General features: G+C 45.9%; 1 protein-coding gene across 2 annotated transcripts in view; it reads right to left on the bottom strand.

The window, feature by feature from the left end:
* MPHOSPH8 (M-phase phosphoprotein 8) overlaps nt 1-21,501 on the bottom strand; it is a 46,933-nt gene extending 25,432 nt beyond the window's left edge. Inside the window, exons 1-4 of one of the 2 annotated variants that reach the window (XM_075127275.1) lie at nt 21,248-21,501; nt 15,743-15,898; nt 13,061-13,264; nt 11,789-12,640 (exon numbers count right to left, since the gene is read on the bottom strand). In XM_075127275.1, the coding sequence (XP_074983376.1) occupies nt 11,789-12,640; nt 13,061-13,264; nt 15,743-15,898; nt 21,248-21,415 (1,380 nt within the window). In that variant the 5' untranslated portion in view covers nt 21,416-21,501. The remainder of the gene's footprint in view (nt 1-11,788; nt 12,641-13,060; nt 13,265-15,742; nt 15,899-21,247) is intronic. The other variant, XM_048845240.2, reaches the window with a different exon arrangement.
* Nucleotides 21,502-26,653: the final 5,152 nt, after the last annotated feature.

The following is a 26,653-nucleotide window of genomic DNA, read 5'->3' as shown; positions in this document are numbered from 1 at the left end:
TTCGGGTAGAAGACAGGGGTGAAGATGTCCTGATTGAGATGGAAGGCAGACCCCACCTTAGGGAGGAAGGCCAGGTGGGGTCGCAGCTGTACCTTGTCCTTATGGAACACCAGATATGGTGGTTCTGATGTGAGTGCCCTGAATTTAGACACACACCTTGCCGAAGTGATAGCTACAAGAAAGGATGTCTTCCAGGAACGGTACAGGAGTGAGCAGGTGGCCATCAGCTCGAACGGGGCAGCCATGAGTTTGGAGAGAACCAGGTTAAGATCCCACATAGGGACCAGTTGTCGAATTCGTGGGAACAGGCGCTCCAACCCCTTGAGAAATCTGCTGACAATGGGATTGGAGAAGATCGAACGACCGTTTTGGCCCGGGTGGAAAGCCGAAATAGCTGCCAGGTGCACTCTGATGGATGATATCGCCAAGCCCTGCTGTTTTAAGGACAGGAGGTAGTCCAAGATGATAGGTACTGACGCCTGTAGTGGGGCCATATGACTGAGCGCACCAGCAGGAAAAACGCTTCCACTTGGCTAAGTACATGGACCTGGTAGAGGGCTTCCTGCTACCCAAAAGGACCTGCTATATGAAGCGAGAGCAGCACAACTCAGATTGAGTTAGCCATGCAGCATCCACACTGTGAGGTGGAGATTGCAGGTCGGGATGACAGAGTCGTCCATGGTCCTGAGTGGTCAGGTCTGTCCACGGCAGGAGTGGAATTGGAGTGTCCATCGACAGCTCTGGGAGAGTGGTATACCAGTGCTGCCTAGGCCACGCCGGGGCAACCAAAACCAGGCTCTGTTCCTGCACAGCTTGAGCAGGACCCTGTAGACTAGTGGAATGGAGGGAAGGCGTAGCACAGGTGATCCTTCCACTGTATTAGGAAGGCGTCTGACAGGAAACCCGGAGAGCGTCCTTGTAGAGAGCAGAACACTTGGCATTTCCAATTCTCACGAGAGGTGAATAGGTCTATCAGGGGAAAGCCACACTTCAGGAAGACAGAGTGGATAATGTCCGGGAGAACCGACCACTCGTGAGTCTGAAATGATCTGCTGAGGTGGTCCGCTAAGGTGTTCTGGACTCCTGGGAGAAATGACACCACCAGATGGATCAAGTGGGCTATACAGAATTCCCACAGATGAGTGGCCTCCTGACAGAGGGGGGACGACTGGGCTCCCCCTTGTTTGTTGATGTAAAACATGGCTGTTGTGGTCGTCTGTGAGGACTGCAACACAATGGCCCTGAATGCACTCTTGCAATGCCTAACACTCCAGGCGCACAGCTCTGAGCTCCCGTACGTTAATGTGCAGGGATAACTCTCCTGCCAACCATAGCTCCTGTGTATGGAGGACCCCGAGGTGGGCTCCCCATCCCAGGGATGATGCATCCGTGACTAGGGACATGGAGGGTTGCGGGGTGTGAAATGGCACCCCTTCGCACACTGATTTGGGGTCCAGCCATCAGTCTAGAGAGGCTAATATCCCTGGTGGGACAGTAACCACCGTGCTCAAGCTGTCCTGACCCGAGCAGTATACTGTTGATAGCCAGGCTTGGAGTGGACGTAGCCGCAGCCTGGCGCACATGGTCACATATGTGCAAGAGGCCATATGTCCCAGGAGGCACAGGCATGTTTTCATGGTCGAGGTTGGGAAGTTTTGCAGGCTGTGGACGATGTTCACCAGGGATTGGAAGCGTGCTTCCAGCAGAAGTGCCAGGGCTAGGTCTGAGTCTAAGACTGCTCCTATGAATTCTATCCTCTGGGTTGGTACCAGAGTAGATTTTGTGACCGAGCAGGAGGCCCACTCGATTGAACATGTTTATGGTGAGCTGGACATGAGACTGCACCTGATCCCTGGAGTGGCCCCGAATAAACCGGTCGTCAAGGTATGGGAACAGCTGGATCTGTTGTCAACGAAGGGAGGCAGCCACAAGAGCCACACACTTGGTAAAACACCCTGGGGGCCGTAGATACGCCAAAAGGAAGGACGGTGAATTGAAAGTGCTGTTGATTGACCACAAAACGAAGGAAGCATCTGTGCACTGGGTAGATCGCAACGTGGCAGTACGCATCCTTCATGTCGAGGGTGGCATACCAGTCTCCAGGATCTAACGAAGGAATAATGGTACCTAGAGAGACCATGCGGAACTTTAACTTTACCATGAATTTGTTGAGTCCGCGTAGGTCCAGGATAGGCTGAAGCCTGCCCTTGGCCTTGGGGATTAGGAAGTAGCGGGAGTAAAAACCCCTGCCCCTTGACTCTCTTGGAACCTTCTCTATCGCCCCCACAGCTAGGAGTGATTGGACCTCCTGTAGAAGGAGGTGCTCGTGAGAAGGGTCCCTGAAGAGGGACGGGGTAGGAGGATGGGGGGGAGCAAATTGAAGGGAGTAACCCCTTTCCACGGTGCAAAGGACCCAACGGTCTAATGTTACGTGAGACCACGCACAGAGGAAATGGGAGAGACGATCTTGGAAAGGCAGGGAAGGATCCTGCATGGAGACTGGTGCTCCGTCCTTGGGCGCACCTTCAAAAGTTCTGCTTAGGCCCAGGCAATGGCTTGGAAGGGCCCTGGCCTTGGCTGGCTTGGTGACCAGTTTGTCGTCTTCTACCACCTCGGCCGCATCTTCTAAAGAAGTCCTGTCTTGGCCGAGGGGGAGGGTAGGACCTCTGAGGCTGCAGTCTGAAGGGCCTTCTCTGTGTTACTGGGGTATGCGTTCCCAGAGAGCGCATAATAGTTCTCAGGTCCTTCAGACTCTGCAGCCTTGAGTCTGTTTTGTCTGAGAATAGGCCTTGGCCATCAAAGGGTAGGTCCTGGAGGGTCTGCGGCAACTCTGGTGGTAAGCCACAGACCTGCAGCCACGAGATGTGGCGCATGGCTATGCCCGAGGCAAGGGTCCTAGCTGCCGCGTGCAGAGAGGCTTGCAGGGAGGTTCTGGCCACCTTCTTGCCCTCCTCCACTAGGGCCCCAAATTCTTCTCTGGACTCCTGTGGAACTAACTCTTTTTTGAATTTCTCCATAGAGTGCCATGAATTATAATTGTATCTGCTCAGGAGTGCCTGCTGGATGGCCCCTGAGCTGCAAGCCTCTGGCCGAATACACCTTGCGCCTAAACAAGTCTAGGCATCTAGAGTCCTTTGATTTGGGCACCTGGGCTAACCATGCCATTCCTTCTCGTTAACCGAAGCCATGACAAGGGAACACGGTTGGGGGTGCGTGTAGAGGTACGCGTACTCCTTTGAGGGGACAAAGTACTTCCTTTTCACCCCCTTGGCCGTAGGTGGAATAGAGGCTGACAGATTGTCTTGGCATTGGTCTGTATAGTCCGTATGACTGGGAGGGCCACGCTGGACAGTGCCTCCAGGGACAGAATGTCAACCACCTTTCCTCCACCACCTCCTCTACCTGGAGGTTCATATTGTGCGCCACCCTGCAGAGCAGCTCCTGGTTGGTGCGGAGGTCCATAGGAGGGGGGCCCAAAACCGTAGTCCCTGCCACTGCCTCATCAGGCGAGGATGAGGAAGATACCCCCGGGACTAAGAGATCCTGCGTGGGGTCCTCATTTGGAGGAACTTGTTGCCTGAAGTCCACCACGCTAGGGGCGTGGGCCTCTGTTGACACTGGAGCAGTCCCCTCAGAACCCTCTGGGGGGGAGGGGCGAGACACAGTGACCTCTGGTACTCGGGGCTCCGAAGGGGCGGAACGGGAAGCTCCCAAAGGAATCCCTTGGGCCTGATGGTATGCCCAGGGGGTCCAAAAAAGACCACTGTGGAGGTCCTTGGCCCGAGTCCCTGCCTTTGTCCAGCCACTGGCCTGCACCATCTTCACCCCAGTCATGGGTGAGAGAGCCACCTTGTGAGCGTGACAACGTGGAGGTGGAGCGAGCTGGCCAAGGCAGTGCTGAAAGTGTTGGCGCAGAATCCGCCGGTGCTGTACAGTGCCATGGTGCCAGCGACTGGTGGCGAGATGTAGAACAGTACCGAGATGTCGATCGGTGCCTGCGGTTGTATCGATACCGGGAGCCTGATCTGGATCTCAACGGCGACCTTCGACAAGACCGGCGCTGGGATTGGCTCTGGGTCGAGCGCTGCTCTGACCGGTACCGGGAGAGGTGCCAAGAGTCCCATCGGTACCAGCTGTACCGCGATTCTGATCTTTGCGAGCCGGAGCAGTGTCGTGAGTACGACTGGCGCCGAGAACGGGATCGGTGCTGGGACTGCGAGCGACGCCATGAAAGGTGCCAGGACCAAGATTGGGACCAAGACTGGTGCTGCCCTGCTTCACTCGGCAACGGTGATTATATCAGGGGTGGTTTTCCCTTCGATGGCACCGCCCGCACCAGAGGTGCCACTGGCTGCAAGGGAGTCGGCTCTGCGAGCGCGATCAAGTCCTGCGCTGTAGAGAAGGTCTCTGGCACAGAGGGGAGCCTTAGCTCGACCGCGGTGTGCACTGGGGAGTTAACAGGCACCGGACTAGATGGCCCTTACGGCGCCGGAGTCAAAGGTGTAGGAGCCGTTGTTATACCAATAAATTAAAAACCAGCAGGATCTTATTAAAGGGAAAAAGGCAAAATACCACATTTATTGTGAATACAGAAAGAATCATAGTAAGCAGTTAGTTATAGCTATAACATTCCATTCAATCTCATTTATTCACACATTCATTCATACAAACACACACACACAGGTTCTGCAAGGTTGTTATCATAGTTACCAGCCTTAGATTTGCTCATGCCAAGCCACTGGCCAGGTGGCCTGGACATGAGGAGGGAGCAGGGCCTTGTCAGATGCTCATCTGACGCTCCTGGAAGTTGGTATGCAGAATCAGACCCCAAAGTTCACTTTCTAGCGTCCATTTTTATAGGAATTTCTTCCGATGCCAGTCTATGGGAATTGCTTCATCATGCTGTTGCTGAATCAGTCAGCAGATAGCACATTCCTGACGGCTCCGTGCTGCTAGATGTTATCTTGTTCTTTGGTTCTCCCATTCTTGAGGCTGTTGGGTGGATTCCAGTCTGCCCTCCGGGGGGTCCTCTGGTTATTTCCACTTGACGCCTTCTTCAGCCGATGGACACTGGATTCTTAGGCTGGCACCTCCCTGATCATTCAGTTATTATCCACACCAAGCATCCATCCACATACATCCTCTATCTCTATTTTAATCACAATTGTTAATACAACAAAAGGGCGGGGAGTCTCTGGGTGCTGTTTCTGTTAGAGTATTGCTTTGAGTCTCTGTGAATTGCTTTGAGAACAGACTGTCTTAGAATGTACTAACACAATTAGCAGCTTGCAAGTTTCACACACAGAGGGAGAGAAACAGTACCAAAAACCAAGAGACCTCTTAATTAGTAATACCCTGGAATTTAAACTATGGGGAATCAAACTCATTTGTGATTTTAATACAGAACTTCTTTAATATGATCCAACACCGTTACTTGTCCTGTGTGCTCCAGCAATGGATGCGGCTCCGGCTGCAGTGCGGGAAATGTTGGTGGCTGTTGAACCGACAAAGAAGAAGCAGTTGGCACCTGCTTGAGCTGCTTCTTCTTCTGGCCCGGAAACAGGGACTGGCACCACGGTGGTGGAGGTGCCGGAGGGGCATGACGCCATGAGTCTTTAGCAGAGTCCGAACGTGGTGCCAGACCAGTCGGTGCCGCAGTGGCACTCCGCACCGAAGACGATGCCCAGTCCCAGTGCGTGGAGGAAGGGACCAGGCTAAGTGCCACCTCCATAAGGAGTCTAAAGTCCCGCTCCTCTTTAGTCCTCGGCTTGAAGGCTTTGCAATTGTGGCACTTGTCCGCTTGGTGGGATTCCCGCAGGGAAGGGTCGTGGGGGGGTCTCCCGTTGGCATCTGCTTCAGGCAAGCCAAGCAGGGTTTGAAATCCGGAGACCTAGGCATGGGCCCCTGTATCAGGACGGGTAGAGGGGAGAAGACCCCGCTCCACCCAACTAAGTACACTAATCTACGCTAACTACTAACAACTAGTTACAACTATTAACAGGTACTAAGAGAGAAAGCTAGGGAGAGTGGAGATCAGCTACGCTGCGCTCCACAGTTCTAGCGACTGTCACGGGCGGTAAGAAGGAACTGAGGGGGCGCTGGGTCAGCTGGAGCATATATCCGGCACCATGAAGGCGCCACTCCAGGGGCCGCCTCATCCGACCCACTGAGTGTTGCTGGGGTAAAAATCTTACGACGATTGTGCATGCGGCGCGCACACACACCTAATTGAAATCAATACGAGCAAGCACTCGAAGAAGAACCGGTGATTTAAATCAATCCACCTACATGATGTAGTGTTAATGTCTTCAAAAGTAATTACTACAAATTCATTTATGGGCACTGAGGAAACAGCGATTAGGATTATTTAACATGTTAAGGAATCATCACTACAATAAGTCAGAAAAGGTTAACAAAAGATCCAATCCAAAGATTCTTTGATTACATAAAAACACAGATGCATATTTATCTTTACAACACCTCTGTGACGCAAGATGGAATTATCCCCAATTTTACAGTCAGAAATTAAGGCCAAAATTGTCAGTTCCTACTGATCATCTCCAGTTGCAAAGGCTCAGCAACTCTGATAAACCTGGTGCCTGTTTGGTAACTTGGGCATGCAGAAAATAAGGAAGATTAGTTATTCCTGTGGGAATACTGCACTACTGTGTAATGCAAAATTTGCGCAGAATTCTCCCACAGAATTGGGGTTGCAGCACTGCTGGCCGCCACTAGGGACCACTGGTCTCTGCAGAGGCCAGCTCGCAGTGAGCAGAGCACCCATCCTGGCAGGGATGGAGGCTGCATGCTCTGGCTGCCAGGCTTGACCCCCAATCCTCACTGTCCTGGGCATGAGAGGGCTCCGGACAGCCAGCTCTGTCAAAGGGTGAAGAAGGGTAGAGCAGGGCTGTACTACACCACATCCCCCAGAGGGACAGTAAAGAAGCTGGAGGGAGTAAAGACTCTGGGGGAGGCCCCCATGGCCGGGCTCTGGAGGGGAGGGGGTTGCAGGTATCTGGGCTCTGGGGGGAAAGGGGGTGCGGAGATCTGGACTCTGGGGGCCCCATGCAGCCACCTCCACCCCCACCTGGAACTTGGTTGTCATAGGAGTTTCTTTAACTTTCTACTCCTGGGGGAATTTTTTTTTCTGTTGTCTGTATTGTTGACAAGTATTTAGAAATAAATTACCAAAATAATTGAAACTGGAGTGATTATATTGTGTTATTTTGACAATAAAAAATGCAGAATTTTAAAATATTGTGTGCAGAATTTTTAATTTTTTGGCACAGAATTCCCCCAGGATTAATTAGTAGCAACCTGTAAAGTAAGTATGGTTTAAGTAACTCATGCAATATCACATAGGAACTTTGTGGCAGAGGCAGGGATATAATCCAATTCTCCAAGGTAGCATTCAGTGGCCTCAACCAAGAGACCTCCCTTCCTTCCTGCATTCCCTTGCCTTAGTCCCTACAACTTTCAAATTGTAGAACAAACAAGGAAAAGGTCATATAGCCTCCATATTACGCAACTTTGATACATTCCCTGAGCACCATTCATACTACATACTGAATGACACAAGAGTCTTATGAGACATAGCATGTGACCATTAAAGATTATATCATAATGTATACACGACAGGATGAATTAAATTTGCAACTTTAATATTCTTTTAACATAGTTTTTAAATGTAGCTTAAGTTTCAGTTTGCTTGTTAAAAAAAGCATAGAAATTAAATCATGAGAAACCACAGTGACCACTTCTACCCCCAAATCTGATAGGTCATCAGCAAGGTTTGGACCTTGACCCACAGCACAGATCTCTACCACCAGATTTAAGTAACTTGTAACAGTAGTAGGCGGTTTTCCTTTAAGCAGATCAGCCTCTAGATGAGGAAGAATACACATTTTGCCAGTAGGTTTCACAGCTACAATCATGGTGCTTCAAATCAGATTGGGGTGTGTGCAGCAGAGGTTGCCATTGATGGGGGGGGGGGGGGGGGAGGAGAGGCAGGCAGAAACAAACCAAAAAAAAAATCCACATCCATTATGGCATGGTCTATCCTGTGGGAGGGGGCAGGATATTGCCCATCCTCTTTTACCGTTCTCAAACCTGGAGGACTTCCTGGAAGGACAACAGAGGTATTCCTGGTAGCATGACTCATAAGATCCAGAAAAGGTGCACTGAACAGTGATCCGTCTAAGGGGTGGCAAACCCTGTCCTCAAGGAAACCATGTAGTGGAAATGTAACAATGAAAATCTTGCCAATCCTTATTCACTATGCAGGAGTAGGGAACTTTTTTTTTCTATCAGGGGCCACTGACACACAGAAAAGAAAAGAAAAAAAAATCAGTCATGGGCCTCACACAGCCCCGGGGTGGGGGGGGTGGGGGCGCGCCATGGACGCTCTGGGCTTCCCTTAGGGTGGGGCCAGAAATGAGGGGTTCAGGGTGCAGGAGGGGATGAGGGCTCCAGCCAGGGGTGCTGGCTCTGGACTGGGGCTCAGGATGAGGGGTTTGGGATACAGAAGAGGGCTCCGGGCTGGGGCCAACAGGTTTGGAGTGCAGGAATTTGGCTCAGGGGCAAGGGGTTGGGGGTGCAGGGTCTGGGAGGGAGTTAGGGTGCGGGAGGCGTTTCTGACTTGGGGCAGGAGGTTCAGGGTGCAGGCTCCGGCCAGGCAGAGCTCACTGCAGGCGGCTCCCAGTTGGCAGCACAGCATGACTAAGGCAGGCTTCCTGCCTGCCCTGGCTCTGTGCTGCTCCCAGAAGCGGCTGGCATGTCTGGCCTCTAGAAGGAGGCGTGGCCAGGCAGCTCTGTGTGGTGCCCGCGTCTGCAGGAGCCACCCCCATAGCTCCCATTGGCCACGGTTCCCGGCCAAGGAACTGCAGAGCCGCTGCTGGGGGTGGGGGTAGCACACGGAGCTTCCCTGATTGCCCCTCCGCCAAGGGGACGCAAGGAAATGCCAGCTGCTTCTGGGAGCTACATGGAGCTGACTGGCACTGAATGGAGACTTGCTGGGGGCCGGATGAAATTAAGCGGTGGGCCAGATTCATGCCATAGGTTCCCCACCCCTAATGTAAGTGATAAACAAGCCTTTAGAGTCTGCAGAAGGTACAAATGGTGGGATTTAAGGTTTTTCAGTAATACAAATGCAGTGGCTTTTAAAAGATTTTTAGGAACTGAATAATTTTTCAAACACATGATCATTTCTCGTTATTGTTCTAGAACTTCTAAATCTTCAGATTACTTGGATCAGTAAGTATAACACACTTTGCAAACTTACTGTTTGTACATGTTTATACTTTATGCTAAGTGATCTCAAGTTAAATATCCAAGAACTTGAATTTCCTAAATAAGTACCTGGATAAGACAGCAACTCCATTTGGGAGTTCTCTTGCATTTTCCAGTTAGTTCTACCAAGTCTCTTTTAAAAAAAAAAAAAAGTAGATAAAGTCCTGACTACAAAAAGAAACTGACCCTTTGCTGACAAATCTTCTTGAGCTGCTGCTGAGAACATTTATGTACTAATTTAGGTCAGACAAAAATCCTGACAGACTCAATTATGCCTTCTTGTCTACGAGTTTTGTTTTCAATGCTTGCTCAGAGAGGACTTGTTCTGAAAAACTTTCAAATTCCTAGTTTAGACAGAGCTTGTTTGCTTAAATTTATTTCTGTCAGCCAGTGTAATTTTTGTCTGAATGCAGTATGGTTATAGCCGTGTCAGTCCCAGGATATTAGAGACACAAGATGGGTGAGGTAATCTCTTTAATAGGACCAATTTCTGTTGATGAGAATAAGCGTCTCTCTTTCACCAACAGAAGCTGGTCCAATAAAAGATACTACCTGATTCACCTTGTCTCTCTCATTTTTGGCTGAATACTTTCTAGATTTGAACTATTTGCTGTAAAAGTTTTACACAGGATTTAACACTTAAGCCAGCTAACATGAAGAAGATCTCAGTCTTTAACAATGTTTAAGCAACTGCTACAGGACTAGGAAGAACAGAAGGCTTATTTAAAAAAAAACCCACCACAATGTTTTAAATACGGCTATGCCCCATCCAAGTTGCTTGGCTTAACCATGTTTAGAATAGCTGTCACAATCATTAAACTCTAGTATGGACAGGGTTTCGGCTTCTCTAGTTCCACTTTTGTTTTCTTCCTCTGACGGCAGTATCTACATTTGATATTTATATTGTTTTTGAACCTGATTTGCCCACTCAAAAGGTGCTCAGGGAATGTATGCAATTACCTTGATTAGAGTACCGGAGCTGAACTAATGATACAGACATATTTGCCACTGTTCACTGAAAAGAATGTTACTTTTGAGGAGTTTTGTCTGTAATTTTTGCTACAATCAGAACGCCAGTTGCTATGTGCACAAACTGCAAGCAGCGATGCAGTGGTCTCAGGCAGCTAAACAACATTACATTGTTCAATAGCATTTTTCATAGAAGGCCATTTTAGTTTTCCCAATACTGTACACTTATTTTTTTACCTTTTCTACCCCAGATCCTCCTTAAAATATAATCTTGTGCTCAGTGAGGAACATAATAGTACTTCAAAGCAAAGAAACGTACTGCTTCAGAAATGTTTTTAGATTAATCTGAAGGGTGTGTGTCTTAAATGCTGAAATTCAGGTTTTTATTCTGTATTGTCTACATTATATCTAAAAACAACAAAAAGAAACTCTAGCGAGACAAGCCTGCTGCACAGCTATTTGGGAGACTCGGGTTTATAAGTGATTTCAGGATTCCAATTCCTAGTTAGATACCAAAATACACAAATTATAGTAATGGTATACTTAAAAACACAGAGATGGCATGTTAGCCATGCCACATAAGAACAATTCATAGCATGATAATAACTGGATACTCACTAGACGGCTGAATGCCTTACTATAAAATAAGGGGAAGAATGCCAAACCGAAGGTGGTCAGAGGTGCAAGGTAACGGACAAGTGGCTAAAACAGATAGTACAAAGGTTGTTTAGAATGAAACCTAACCAGTTCTCAAGCAACTGAAAACAGGAAGCTGTAGAGAGTCACAGGCGTGATTCCATGGATGCTCTGGGGCTGGAACACCCATGGAAAATAAACAGTGGGTGCTCAGCACCCACTGGCAGCCCTACAGGTTGCGCCTCCTCCCCCCAGCACTTCCTACTCACCTGCGGCTCCGCCAATCAGCTCCTCGCACTCCCTCCCACCGCAGATCAGCTGCGGAGGCAGGAAGAGGTGGGTGAGGGGGCGGGAAGAGGCAGGGGAAGGGGTGGAGTGTGGGCAGGACAGGGGCAGGAAGATGCAGGGTGGGAGCTTGTAGGAAGGGGCAGAGTGAGAGCTGGGCCTGGGGCAGAGTGGGGGGAGGGTTGAGCATGCCCTGGCAACTCATTAAGTCAGTACCTATGGAGAGATTTAAACTCTACTGAACACTAAACTGAAGACAAGCTAACTTAATGTACAATACTTACTTTCTGAACAGTTTTAGGATTATCTTTGATAAAGTGCCTCTTTCCTTTGACATGTCCGCCACATTCAGATAACATTTAGAGACAGGCTTCTCTCCTAACATGCTCCCTTCTTTATTATGTTCAGTATACAGAGAAAATTTTTCAAACAGAGTCTCCCCTATAGAGTGTGCAGTGGGCTTCTTTCATTTTATCCTCATTAACTCTCCCAATTATATTTTTGTCTTTGCGATCAGAAATAGTAGGCTTTTGAGGTGTCTGAGGTATGTCCCTGGCATAATATTTGTCTGATTTAAACTTTGTTTTTCAAATTTCAAAACACTGCTTACCTCCCCAACTGAATCAGTCGACTTGCGCCCTTTTTCATCAGTGCACAATTTCAAACTTTTTTGCACTGGAGCAGGTGTAGGCGAAATTTTGTCTAACTCTGCAGAAGATTTTGCCTTTTCTTGAGCTTTTTGTTTTTTGTGCATATTTTTCTTCTCCAAATAGTTGTCCTTTGTTTCCACTTTTTTACTTTCCTCTTTGTAATCTTCAGCCTTTTTAAGTTTCTTCTTTTTCCTTTTAACCTTCAGCTCAATGCTGTCCTCTTCAGTACTTGCTGACCCATCTGGCTGCCTGTCAGCAATGGAATCCTTCATAACCATTTCCTGTTCAGATTTATCTTTTCCACTTTTTATCTTGTGTTTCTCCTCTCTACCCTCAGAACACAAGTCTGAATTTTCATTGTCAGCTACTTGAGAAAACGAATCATCTAGGGTGCTTGACTCAGAGTCAAACTGAAGGTCACCATGTTTTTCCTTTCGCAATTTTTTACTTTCTTTAGAATCCTCTTTACATTTTGTCTTTAAATCTTTAATTTCTCCCTTCTTTTTCTTGATTTCTTTAGAATCTTCTTTCTTCTGCTTCTTAGGATCTTTTGAATCTTCCTTGGTTTCTGAAGTTCTTTTTTTTGGTTTTGAATCTAAAGTCAAACTATCTGAGGAGTTTTCACGTTCCAGCCTGGGTTTCTCTTTGAATTTTGCAGACTTTGATTTTTTCTTTTTCAAATCATCTGGGCTTCTATCCTCACCATCTTTTGATTTTTTTTTCTTCTTCTTTGGTGATGTGTCTTCTTTTGCTTCACTTTGCAAGTCACTGTCAGATTCTGCCTCAAATAATTCATCATTTAAAGACAGCTTCTATAAAATGAAGAAAAACAGAAAAACATTTCTTTCCTCCTTTCCCAATTAAACTTTATTATTTATGTACTTCAGTGCACAACAGTGTTATACATGCTTAAATCCATAGAGCCCAAACCCAGGGTAGTGCAACATTTCAAATTTTTAAACACAACTGTAGCTTGCAGTGGTTATTCCCATTCTAGCTCATCATTATTAAGTCCTCTCTGAAACAGGACTAGATCAAAGTGCATTAACAAACTTAATGCATGTCAGCAGGGTCCACGTGGACAGATAGTCCACAGCAGAATAGTGCAGGGGAAATTCACACCCCTGCTTACTGTGAACGAATTATTTGTGTCGACAAGCCCTTACTCAAGTTACTACCTCTGGAAGTGGCATTAACAGGCACATGGAGGGAAAAAAACAGGCAGGATGTACCTGGGTAGCTATGTTGAGCAGCAAAATAGAGCACAAACTTGATTCTGGACTCTTCCTTGCTGCAAGAGTCAGTCCTGGTCTACGCTTAAAGTGTAGTCTGACATAACCCCCAGCGTAGAGACGACTAGGTTGACAGAAGAATTCTTCCATCAGTTTAGCTACCGCTTCTTGGGGAGGTGGATATCCTCCCCTGCAGTAAACACCCTGTCAATGTAGAAAGTGTCTACATTACAGTGCTACAGTGGCATAGCTGCAGCTGTGCCGCTGTAGCACCCATACTGTAGACATGGTCTAATTAACTTGATATTGCAAAGGTGATCTACTGATTCTTCAGAAGTATGGCACAAGATTCCAAAGAAACCTGTTGTAGGTTATTTTAAAGCACATGGGTATGTCCATGCTGCAATAAACCAGCCAAGGCTGGCCTGAGTCAGCCGACTCTGGCTTGTGGGGCTCAGGCCCCTAGGCTATAAAACTGCAGCGTAGACATCTGGGCTTAGGCTGGAGCCCAGCAAGGGGGAGAGGGTCCCAGAGCTGAGGCTCCAGCCTGAGCATCTACATTGCAATTTTATAGCCTTGCCACCTGAGCCCCATGAGTCCAAGTCAGCCGAAATGGGCCAACTGCAGCGTGTTATTGCAATGCAGACATGGGTTTTTAAGAGGTTCTTAAAAACCCATGTGCCCATCATCCATTACATTTACTATAAACTAAACAGGAACAAAGAAAAATTCCCAGGGATTAGTGGGCAAAGAATATCCAAACAAGGCAGGGAGGGAAAGTACTGCTTCAAAGAATGAGTGAGCAAAGAGTTCTCAGTGGAAGAGGATAGGGTTTGGGTGTGGCGATGGTAGAAAGATTTGCATTTAACTGCCTGCTGAGTGTTGATTAGACTGGCCCCTTACCATTTAACTTTGGGCTTAATTAAACTTTGAGATGAATCTGGGTGAGGTAAATTCATTCCCTGGCTGATGCAGAAAACTGTCTAAAACAAACAATAATAGCAAGGCTGAGGCTTTTAAAAAAAAAAAAAAAAAAGTAGAGCAAAACAGAGCAGTGCTTTAAACTAAAAAGACTATCCAAAATGGTCTCCGTTCCTGCTGCCCTCCCTGCAAAAGCTTAGTCTACAAGAGAGAAGAAAATGGTGGTAAGACTGCTATCAGATTCTGCATTCTGTGCCTACAATTATTTCACTGGTATAGACACATAACTGTTACTATTAATGAGAAAAAACAGTTCCTAGCTGTAATTCTAGCTTTCAGAAGATAACTGCTGTGTAAATATTCAGAAATCTAGTTAATCTTGTTTCACAATATGGACTGAAAAGTAAGCATTCCAATATACAAAATGAATCTCTCGTCTTACACTATAAGGATATCAAAACCAGCAGGAAAGCATGAAAACCTACAGTAGGCTTTAAAAGAAGATTATATGTTCCCATATACCCATCAAAACTTAAGTGTTAAGGAATGTTTTCAAACTACTCTAATAGGAGAGCCAATTTTATATAGAAATGTAGAAAAATGTGACTGTTTATGACTATTCTAGGAGAAAAGAACTATACTAGCAGGTCACATACTTTATTTCTTGTATAGGCTGAGTTTATTGCACAAACCAGAGGTTCCTTCCATCTTCCCCTACAAGGTCTCTGTGTTGCACTCGCACATTCCCCTTCTTTTTCAGGGATTCATTGCAACTCCTCACAATCTCCCTGCTACCATGGGTTTTGCATGCCCCAGGCCCAGCTTCTCTCCCCCTGCCATGGCAAGGGCTGCATGGCCCTCACTTCCCAGGTCCCCCATTCTCTACCACCTATGATAGGAGCTCTGTGTGCACCCTTAATTCACCTCCTTCTCCCCAAATGAGGGGGGGAGGGATAGCTAGGTGGTTTGAGCATTAGCCTGCTAAATCCAGGGTTGTGAGTTCAATCCTTGAGGAGGCCATTTAGGGATCCGGGGCAAAAATTGGGGATTGGTCCTGCTTTGATCAGGGGGTTGGACTAGATGACCTCTTGAGGTCCCTTCCACCCCTGATATTCTATGATTCACCACCAGTCCCTTTCCCCTACGCCAGACACTCCCAGTCTATCTGGGTGATAAGTCAGTCAAGGCATCTTGTTACATGTTAAACTGTAACAAGAAGCCAAGCAGGAGTATTTCTATGCCACAAGGCATTAACTGATGTCATCAACTAGCTGCTTGAACTATATACAATTGCAGAGGTGCCTGAAACAGTGATTGTATTAATCTGATGGTAGGGTTTCCATTTCTCGCCTTTTGGTTTTCCAATTTCCCCCCAAAATCAGTAAGGTTCTGGCCACTGATGCCTTGAACATTCCCAATAACTTTGGAATTGATCGTATGCTGAGTTCACAAGTTATCATGTTACACAAAGAGAAATACCATCAAATTAAATGTGAGGACCTCACAAGCTTGGCCAAAAAGGGCACTTATGGTATTTTTTCCTAATATAAGAGATTTTTGTAATCTTACCCAAACTTTAATTAATAGCAACTCCCAAGCGAGCAAGCAATGGTCATTCCAATAATAAAGGCCTCTACTAAAAAGAAATTTTGATTATATTTTAGAGTCTGAACACAACTCCATAGAACATTTAATACCAGAAAATGAGGCCTAAAAAGGGAAAGACGTCTTTAAAGGAAGGTGGGGGAAAAGCAGACATACCTGTATGTCCTTCTTAACAGGCTTAGGCTTATTATCCACTATTTTTTTTCGGAATTCAAGCAGCACTTCTTTACAGTCTTCCAGATGAACCTCTGGTTCCCAGGTATCATCGTCCGAGGTATATCCCTTCCACCGCACTTTGTACAGAATTTTACCCTGAGAGAGCAAAAAGTACTTATAAAACAAGAGTTTATAGGGGGGGGTTTCTACAGTATCGACTTGCTCTTGTGAATCTTAATGTATAACAGTTTAGTCTAATATCATTTTATAGGATGAAAATGTTAATTCTAAAAAGGGAGATGAGCCATGTTTTGCTATAATCATTCATGCAAACATGTTCTCATAGTTTGAAGTATTACACAAAAGAGGTTTTAAGTACAGTGAATATAAGATTTATTTCTTACAGTAGTTCACTAAAGGTCTGTTAACCATTTGGTTTTGCCCAAAGTTCTTTGCTGCTTCTCCAAACAAATTTAGCAATTTCATATTACATTGATGAACAAATCACTTTTCTAGATCAGGATACACCTTGATGGGGGACACATATCAACTACTCAACTTCACAAGAACGAAGTCTGCTACAAGAATTCAGTTTTTTCCTTTCCTGGCTTCACACTGCAGGACATGTGCCTAGAAGCACTTGAATTGAAGTGCAGGGTGGAGCAAAAAAAATAAAAATAAATTAGGGCTGTCAATTAATCGCAGTTAACTCACATGATTAACTAAAAAAAATTAAACTCAATTCATTGCACTTAATAGAATACCAACTGAAATTTATGAAATGTTTTTGAATGTTTTTCTACATTTTCAATATTGATTCCAGTTACAACACAGAACACAAAGTGCACAATGCTCACTTTATATTATTTTTATTACATATATATGCACTGTAAAAATGATAAAAGACGTATGAGGTGAATTGAAAAATACTAAGTACTGAAGAGCAATCTCTTTATTGTGAAAGTATAACTTACAAATGCAGGGGGTTTTTTTCTTACAGAACACCACTCAAAAACGTAACAGTGTAAAACTTAAGAGCCTACAAGTTCACTCAGACCTACTTCTTATTCTGCCAAATCGCTAAGTTTGTTTACATTTACAGGAGATACTGCTCCTTGTTTCTTATTTACAATGTCACCTGAAAGTGAGAACAGGTGTTTGCATGGTATTGCAAGATATTTATATGCCAGACGCGCTAAAGATTCATATGTCCCTTCATGCTTCAGCCACCATTCCAGAGGACATGCTTCCATGCCGATGATGCTCGTTAAAAAAATAATGTGTCAATTAAATTTGTGACTGTACTACTTGGGGGGGAGAATTGTATGTCTCCTGCTCTGTTTTACCCGCATTCTGCATATATTTCATGTTATAGCAGTCTCGGATGATGACCCAGCACGTTTCGTTTTAAGAACACTTCCACAGCAGAACTGACAAATCGCAAAGAAGGTACCGATGTGAGATTTCTAAAAATAGCTACAGCACTCGACCCAAGGTTTAAGAATCTGAAGTGCCATCTAAAATCTGAGAGGGACGAGGTCTGGAGCATGCATTTAGAAGTCTTAAAAGAGCAACACTCTGATGCAGAAACTATAGAACCCAAACCACCAAAAAAGAAAATCAACCTTCTACTGGTGGCATCTGACTCAGATGATGAAGATGAACATGCCTCAGTCTGCCCTGCTTTGGATAGTTCTTGAGCAGAACCCATCATCAGCATGGAAGCACGTCCTCTGGAATGGTGGCTGATTAACAGAATTTTATACATAACACAGATTAACAGAATATATATGATTTTAATTATATATATGATTAACAGAATATATAATTCTGTTAACGTGGTTACCATTATCAACCAATCTCACCAAAAAACAGTATCAAGTTTGTCTGACAAGACCATTTTCCATAAAACCATGCTGATTGGTATTAATTATGCTACCGTATTTTAATTCTTTATTAAATACACTCCATGTCAGAATATCCATGACATGAGACAATTTCACTACTGGCTCTGGATTAAAGCACTTTAGATGCAAGAGGATTTTGTTACTTTCCCTCAAAAGAGAACAGTGGTTTTCAAAAATTACATTGTTTTCCAACAATTTTGGAAAGAGAAGTTTCAAAAGAAATTTTGCTACTCTTGACTATCCTAAATAAATTTGTCATCTGCAAGCTCTGTATCTCACTGTTCACCCCTTTTGCGGATCCTTAATGTATTAAACACTAGTACACAACCTTGCTACATCCCACTTAATCTTTTACACTGTTGAACACTGACCATTTATTCCCATTTGTTTTCTATACAGGTCAGGGTCTAAGGTTATGTCCACACTACAAATTACATCACTCAGGGGTGTGAATAATCCACACCCTATAAGCAATGTAAATTATACTGATCTAAGCGCCAGTGCAGAAGGCGCTATGTTGGCAGGAGAGTGTCTCACACTGACGTAGCTACTGCATCTCCTGGAGGCAGGAGTTATTAAGCCGATGGCAGAGTCTTCACCGGAAGCATTATGGCAGCATATATATGATGTGCCACGATAAACGATGTGATACAGACATAGCCTAATTCAAGACAGTACTTTATTTAATACTTAACTTCCTTACAGATTCTTGTGATGAACTTTGTCAAGGATATTTTGAAAATCAAATTTGTTGTGGGAGGGAGCAGGGGTCACATTTCTTTAAACAAATTTCCAAAATGTTCACCTGTCTGCTTTCCCCTCCTTTTTAAGGTTATTAATGCACTAAGCAATACATACCAGAGAGTCTCAGAGAACTAAAGGTGCTTTAATTCTAGCTTCTTTTTGAAATTACAAAAATAGGGTGTGTCTACATGAAGTCTTAGGGCACAACATGCTGGGGTACAAATCTACAGCACTCTAGCCTGCCATGCAGCTACTGGTGCTGCACGCTGAGGGTGTATCTGCATTTAAAATGCTGCAGCAGCGCAGCTGCATCATTGTAGCACTACAGTGGAGACACAACCTACACCGGGGGTCGGCAAACTTTTTGGCCCGAGGGCCACAGTCAGTATAGCGACATCTCTCAGGGGTATGAATTTTTCACACACACACACACCCCCGCCCCCCAAGGGATGCAGCAATACCAATATGAATTCCGAGTGCTGACCAAGCTTGAGGGTTTAAGAGCATACGTCAATCTATTGAATGTAGTCAGTGGGCTTACATTTATTACACTAGAGTATCTGAACATAATTTGGCCTTTAGAGCACATGATGAACGGCATGTAGTGAATGAAGCAATTAACAAAGATTAAAATAATTCATGAATATAGCCAAATTGATGTTTAACACATTTAAAGATTTATTTAGTCTGCCTAGAGACTTTATTTTTGCATGCCATAGCAATTTTACTGTGCAGTTTTCACTTCTAAAGTTATTTCTAAAATGTTGCATCCCTGCCTTCATTTACTGAGCACCCTTAAGGTTTGTCTACACAGAAACTGGGAGCCAAAATAATTCACCCTTTTGTTTTGGTGCAAGTGAACATGGACTTCAGAAGGAGATACATCTTACACTGGGGTATATGTTAGTAAAAAGTTAGATGTTTTAAGTAGCCTTAATTTCTTGAATTTTGCTAACTCCATAAGCCAACACAGAAGAGTTCTAAGATGAGGTGTTACAGATCTGCCAGATAGTGAGCATCAACAAGCTGCACATAAATGTAATAAATCTTGAAGCTTCTGCACTTCAGTTTTAATCTGAAGGATTATTTAGTTTTCCCTGTATATTTTGGCTATTTCTCCACAATCAACATGCCTCTAAAAATTGTATAAGTGATGCAGAATTCAACCTATATAAAAACACACAGAATAATACTCAACAAACTTCAAAGTTCAAACCCTAATGCTTGGTCTACACTAGGAAATTAGGTCAGTATAACTGTGTTTCTCCATAAAAAATTCACCTCCCTGAATGAAGCAAATAAGCTGACCTAACCACCCGTGTAAACAGAACTAGGTTGACAGGAGAAAGCACTGAAGCACAACAGCGGCGCAGGTGCAGTGTAGATAAGCCCTAAGAGTAGCTCAACATTTCAAAGAAAAGCTAACTTAAGTTGTGAAAGACATTCCTGCTGTCTCTAAAATTGTATTCCTAACCTGAGAGATTCTGTGCCCCAAATGGATCCATGAAAACTACCTAGAAACCACTACAGGGAAAGTAACTTTATAGAACAGCAGTGGGAACTTAGAATACTTTTGATGATTTAAGTTATATTCAGAAACAACTGGAAGTTCAAGATGGATTAAACAATGTGTTCACTGAGACAATACATTTACTAACTGACCACATTTGTCAGAATCTTATACCAGTGAGCCACTGACCCAGAAAATGGGTATTTTCACAATGTATTTTACCACTGCAACTACCAGGAAAAATGTCAAAATTATTTTTTTCCTAATAATTCTTTCATGCAAAGCTACAAAAAGCATATTTTATATTTGGGGTTATATAATAAAAGCATTAAGATACAGCACTGTTTTCATGGGCTTATAGCCCAAGTAAAACAAAAACAAAAAAAATCACCCCAGACAAACCTGACCCACAAGAATCCATATAACTTCAAATATTGGCACCTGTGTGTCTTTGTTGGTTTTATGATTGGGACTCAAAAATGAAGGTATTTTAGGAACAATTTTCTGTCGGTGTCACTTTAAAAATGATTCTCCTTTGTGCCTTTATTCCATGTTACACAGAAGAGTTTCACCACTTCATGTAGCCATAAAGAAAGGATTTGACACTCCCAGCCTGAGATCCCAGACTAACTGATCCACTGGGTAGAGACAGTTATGCTAAATGAAGTACTTAAAGCGAAGTATTTTAAATTAGCTTCAGACAGTTTGAGTTATAAGTGGCCCATGAAGATGGAAACAAAAAGAACAGAAACCCAAATTCAAGCCTATGCAAGATGCTGCCCTGCTACCTTTGGTTATACCATTAGAAAACAAAGGCATTTGTGTTGTGATGGGGAGTCAGCCCATCTGAAGGCATCAGCTGTTTGGCTGCTCCCCTCACAGCCCCTAACCCTTAGTCTAGCCACGGGTCTAGAACTCAGGTGCAGAACACAGGAATGCAAGGAATATGTGGCCACGGGACAGAGAGCATGAGACAAGAGTGACACAGGAGGCAGGCACTGTGGAAGAAGGGAGGAAGTCAGGGAGCTTCTGGGGGAAAGGAAAAGAGAAGGGAATGAATGAAAGAGGTAAGAGGCGGGGCAAGCTCCACAACAGCAGCTAGCTCCTGCTAGTTGGAAAGCTGAGGAGTCTTGGGCCCCATTATCCCGCCGGGCCGGGGCTCCCCTCATTCACCCCCCCCCCGGTCCCCGCCGGGCCGGGGCTCCCCTCATTCACCCCCCCCCCGGTCCCCGCCGGGCCGGGGCTCCCCTCATTCACCCCCCCCCCGGTCCCCGCCGGGCCGGGGCTCCCCTCATTCACCCCCCCCCGGTCCCCGCCGGGCCGGGGCTCCCCTCATTCACCCACCCCCTCCGTTTTCACATCCAGGATCTTCTCCACTTCGAACACGTCCTCCTCCTCCTCGCTCTCGGCGCCCGCATCGCCCCCGGCCTGGCCAGACGCCGCCGCTTCCTTCTCCTTCTCCGCCTCGGCTTCGGCCGCCGCCGTCTCCTCCCCGCTCCCGGCCGCCGCCATGTTGGGGTGAATTTCAAGCGACTACAAGCGAAAAGCGCTGCGACAGCCACGGCCAGGCGGGCAGCGCCGTGACGCAGCCTCTGCGGCCAATCAGCGAGCCGGAGCGCAACGTAGCCCCCCGCGGAGTCAATCCCAGGAGCCGCTCGGCGTTTAGAGTGACAGGTCCAACTAGCCAATCGGTGGCGCCGCAGGGAAGGGCCAAGCAGAAGAAGAGGAGCGAAGGGGCGGGGCGGGGAGAAGTTCCCGCAGCGGGTGGGCAGGGCGGCGCTCGGGGGGCGCTGGTCTGATCCCGGCGGGGGCCTGGTGGCGGGGGCCGCGGGCAGCCGCAGACCTGCCCCCGGCAAAGGGCGGGGCTGCTGTGGCTACTCTTTTCCCTCCTCCAGCGGGCCCCTCCCGGCCCTTCGGTGCCCGCCGCTTGCCGGGCCGAGCCGTGCGCCCAGGGCACAGCGCTGCGGCCCGCAGCCCCGGGCAGGGGTCCCAGGGCCAGGAAGGGAGCACGGTGATGGTCTGGTCTGACCTCCTGTGTAACGCAGGCCGTAGGACTTCCCGTTGGAACTGGAGCGTATCTTTAAGGAAAAACACCTGATCTTTATTTATAAATTGCCAGAGGTGGAGAGCCCCTAGCCCTGTGTCGGTTGTGCCAATGGTTAATTACCCTCAGTGTTCAAAAGGTGCGATGCATGGTCGCCCTCATCATCGGGGCAGATACCAAAGCAGAAACCGAACTGATCTCTGGCTAGGTTCTCTTTCGCCACAACCTGCAGGACACTGTCTGGAATGGCCCTTTCTCAGGGTTTCATTGGTCACTTGCCTCAGCAGTAGAGAAGCTCTTGGCCATTTCAGCTAGGAGGAGGATCAACCCGATTGTCGTAGGCGGTCAGCTTCGGACCAGTGTAAACACCTTCAGGATGTGACCGTACTAGCCAAGGGGAGTGTGGTGTACTGATCTCAGAGGGCCTCTCCTTGAATGCCCTGCACAAGGTCCCATTGTTCTGACACAATTTTAATATCTTGACTATCAAGGGTTGAATTCACCGAGGTTCTGTGTCTATTACAGCCTCACCTACAAAGCCAGCTTCTTGACTTGGTCTCCAGCGATTCATCTGTTCAACTCTCAGATTTCAGAGTAGCAGCCGTGTTAGTCTGTATCCGCAAAAAGAACAGGAGTACTTGTGGCACCTTAGAGATGAACAAATTTGTTAGTACTCCTGTTCTTTTTGCTATTCAACTCTGGAGGTCCTCAGTGCAATTTCCAGTGTGTTGGCAAAGATGAAAGCTGTCACATTAATTCAAGTGTACTCACCACATTATACTCAGTAATTGCTTTCTGCCCACACCGGCGTGCACAGAAATTCAACTTTGACCCCTTTTGGGGGGGCATGTTCAGCTCTTCCCTCCTGCCCCAGCTCTGGCAGGACTTGCTCTTCCCTCTCTCCTGCCCTGGGTCCAGGAAGAGCTCGCTCTCCTCCCTGCAGCCCCAGGCAGGAGGAGCTCGCTCTCTCTGCCACTGTGGCCTTAGGACTGGAGGAGTTCTGTGCCCCTGATGATTGGGAGGGGGCTGTTCTCCTACTTGCCCCCCCCCCCGCATACCTCTGTGCCCACATTGATTATTAGTATTGTATTACAATAATGCCTAGAGATCCCAATCAGGATCAGAACCTTCTTATCTAGGATGCTGTACAACCCATCACCCATATCACCTGCAAAGGCTGATGGGCACAGTGTTATCACTTCCTGTTCTAAACTACTGCATATTTTCATTATTGTGTTTCATGTTAGAAGTGGCTTCATTTCAGAGGTGGATAATGTGAACTCTCTATAGTTTCTATAGCATTGGCAATATGAGTCTCACAATATTTACTGTGCTTCTTATAGCCCCAGGTCCTGAAGCTAAGAATCTCAATTTTCATTTATAAGACCCAAAAAACCTTATTAGCCTTCACGTTGCAGAGAATAGCCAGGAAATGTGAACCAAGTGTACCCTAAAGCTCAGAAATCACGTATGCTATGTCTACTCTTAATACTCGTGGGGGAATTCTGTGCCAAAACATTAAAAATTCTGCACACAATTTTAAAAATTCTGTAAAATTCTGCATATTTTGTTTGTCAAAATAACACAATATAATCATGGGAGTTTCAATTATTTTTGTCTTTATTTCAAAATACTTGTCAGCAATTATGTCTGTAACAATACAGAGAACAAAAAAAGATTCAGGGAATGTTTTTTTGACAAATATATTCCTTACTAGGCATATTAATACAGAACTTTGAGCAATAATTCATTTAAACTACAATACATAAACGTATTACCCATGCCCCTCACAAGCAGCACAAAGGCTTGGGGGAGTCAGGGTGGGAGAGGGAAGTAATTGCTGGGAAGGAGCCTGGGAGTGAACCTGGAGGGTTGCTGAGTGTGGGTGGAAGAAGTATGGAACAGTTTTTTGCGGGGGAAGAGGAGGATTGTTAGGGAGTTGGCGATCATCCCCCATGCAGTGCCTCTCCCATTCAGCCATGCACATCTGCCCCATCCCCATGTGTCCTTGCACCCCCATGTCTCTTTAGCCCGGGATAGCTGCATATGTCGCCATGTGGCCCTGTACCCCCACTTCCTCCCATCTCCATGTGGCATCGCAACCCCCACTCACCATTCAACCAGGCATAGCTGTAACTGTTCCCAGGTGTCCCTGCAGCCACACGCAGCCACCTCTTTCCCCCCACCCACATGTGGCCCTGAACCTCCACTGCTATTCAGCCCCTGGCTCAATGTCACCACACTAACTCCTGTTCTCCTGGCCCAGTCTGTCTTCCCCACTAGCCCTTTTGAACCCCAGTCTGTGTGACCCCAGCAGCCCCTTGTAACCTGCCCTGTCCAACCCCCATATCCCATGCCTCCTCACCTGGTCCCATGGGCACGGCGCTGTGAGGAAGGCAACCTCTGCCCCTCCTTCTCCATAGCTGGCTAGCCAGTAAGCTAGCTGCCCTCTCTTCTGGCACCACATCAGTCCCTGGTGAGTGAAAGGTATAACTGCAGCTTCCCTTTGCCTCCGCATCAGAAGCAATTATTCTGCGGGGGGCAGAGGGGGGAACTGGGGGTGACATTAATTCTGCACTTGTGTGGTAGTGCAATATTCTCCCAGGAGTAATTAAAATGCTACAATGGCATAGCTTCAGTGGCACATACACTGCAGCAGTGCTTCAGTGTAGGCTTACTACAGTGATGGGAGGGATTCTCCTGTTGCTGTAGGTAATCCACATCCCCAAGAGGGGTAGCTAGTTAGAAGGAAGAATTCTTTCATCAACCCAGCCTGTCAAAACTAGAAGTTAGATTGTCTTAACTACATCAAACCCCTGAGAGACAAAGCTATGCTGATATAACTTTTCAGTGTTGACCAGCCCTTAGTCAAATAAAAAGAACCCACATTTTATTATTTTTAGCTAACTCATGATTTTGGGTCTTGACTCATTATTATAGAATGCTTGGGGTGGGCATTACTGTTTATAAATCATTTGGAACCCCTACTGTAAGCTCTTTGTGGCAGGCACATTTTATTACTTTGATGTACAGTCCCATCAGATTTAGGATACTATATAAATAGTAATCCAGAATGAAAAATGGATCCTAAATGTAAAATCATTATCACAGTAAGATTTTGGCAGCCTACAGATTACTTTTTAGCTTGTAAATGCTGCACATTCAGTCAGCCAAAGGGGGTTGTATAAGAGTGGTACAAGATGCTTGGCTCATCTGGTGGGCAGAGTATGCTGTTTTAGTATTCATAGGCCCTATGCACCCAAGAAGCTAGTGCCAAACTAATATGAGCTCTCCTAGACATGCAGCTATCCCTTGCTTTCAGTCTACCTATCTCCCTCTCATATATTTCCTTGTCCTTCCCATCTCCCCTTGTTTTGTTTTTTTTCTTCCCCATTGTTGGATCTCTCTGTCCATCCTCCCGTTCTTGATATAACATGGTTCTAGGCAGCCACCCTGCTTCTTCAGTGACAGCAGCTCTAGCGTGAACATGCTGTGATCCTTATCTGGTTTGCTCTACTGTTGCTGGTGGGTATCTCTAGGAGTAATGGTCTATACAACAGAGACATAAATGTGGTCCTTCACCAGTGATGGGGAGGGTCAGAAGTTTTTTTAGGGGAGTGGTGGTGGAGAGAGGAATCCTCTCCCAGCTGCAGCAGATGATCCCGCCTGAGCTGATGCTAGCCATAGCTCCTTTTCAGTGAACTAGCAGTGCGAAATTGACAAAGATCACATCAATTTCTTTGCTGTTACTCCTTGACAAGCACTGGGCAGGAGCAATGGCACAGACACTGCTTTTTCCACTGAGGGGTTTGAAAATACAGAGATTGCCTGTGTGAGGTTGGGAGGGAGGAATTTAACAAGCACTTCAGTTAATTTTTTTAAATTGAGTAGCATTTTACATCTGGAAATAATCAAGTGATGTTTAAAGACAATCCCAGCTCTGGTCAGATATCTTTGTTTTCTACAGAAGAGTCCAGGGGAAAATGGCAAAGATATCCTTTTCCTGTAGGGGCAAAAAACCCAAACCACTTGCTTGTTTGACTGACTTTACTGCTGCTGGGATTTTAATATATTCCACCCGTAGTTTCCTATGGAATGTCAGGCCGCGCCACGTCTGTCTAGTTGCGCTGTAGATGGACATGTGCAGGCTGCATCATGATCAGTGAAATGGTTACATGTTGCTATTAATATAGTTAATGAAGATGAAGGAAGGAAAGTTTACCTTCTATTCATATTATTATTTCAGTCTGTACTGGTGCATCAGTTTACATTACAAAAGCTTCTTCACAAACCACAGACTTAGAAGCTTTTCTTGTTATACAAGCACGTACATGTTGCAGACTTTCTTGCTCTTAAGGCACCGGCATCCTAGTTTGTTTCCTTGTGAAGGTAGCATGTGGCATAAATATGTTTTAAATTGCAGCAAAGCCTACCAATTTTTAATGTCCCACTTTTAAACCCATCCAAGAATGAAAAAATGGAGATGAGTTGATGGAAAATAGTATTGACTCTAACTAAAAACTATTTAATCTGCAAATTTCTTTCAGGCAGAGAGACTGGGATAATCAGCCAAATTCATCTCTACTTAACTTGGTAGACTTCCTTTACATCAGAGACGAATTTGGCATAAATGTTTGTTCTTTCATTCAGTCTTTCAGATCAGGCCTGAGGACTAATGGTTGTGAATTATTCACTCTTCAGTAGCT

Source organism: Caretta caretta, chromosome 1, assembly GCF_965140235.1.
Source record: "Caretta caretta isolate rCarCar2 chromosome 1, rCarCar1.hap1, whole genome shotgun sequence".
Classification (NCBI taxonomy): domain Eukaryota; kingdom Metazoa; phylum Chordata; order Testudines; family Cheloniidae; genus Caretta; species Caretta caretta.
This window is presented reverse-complemented; position numbering and strand designations above follow the sequence as displayed.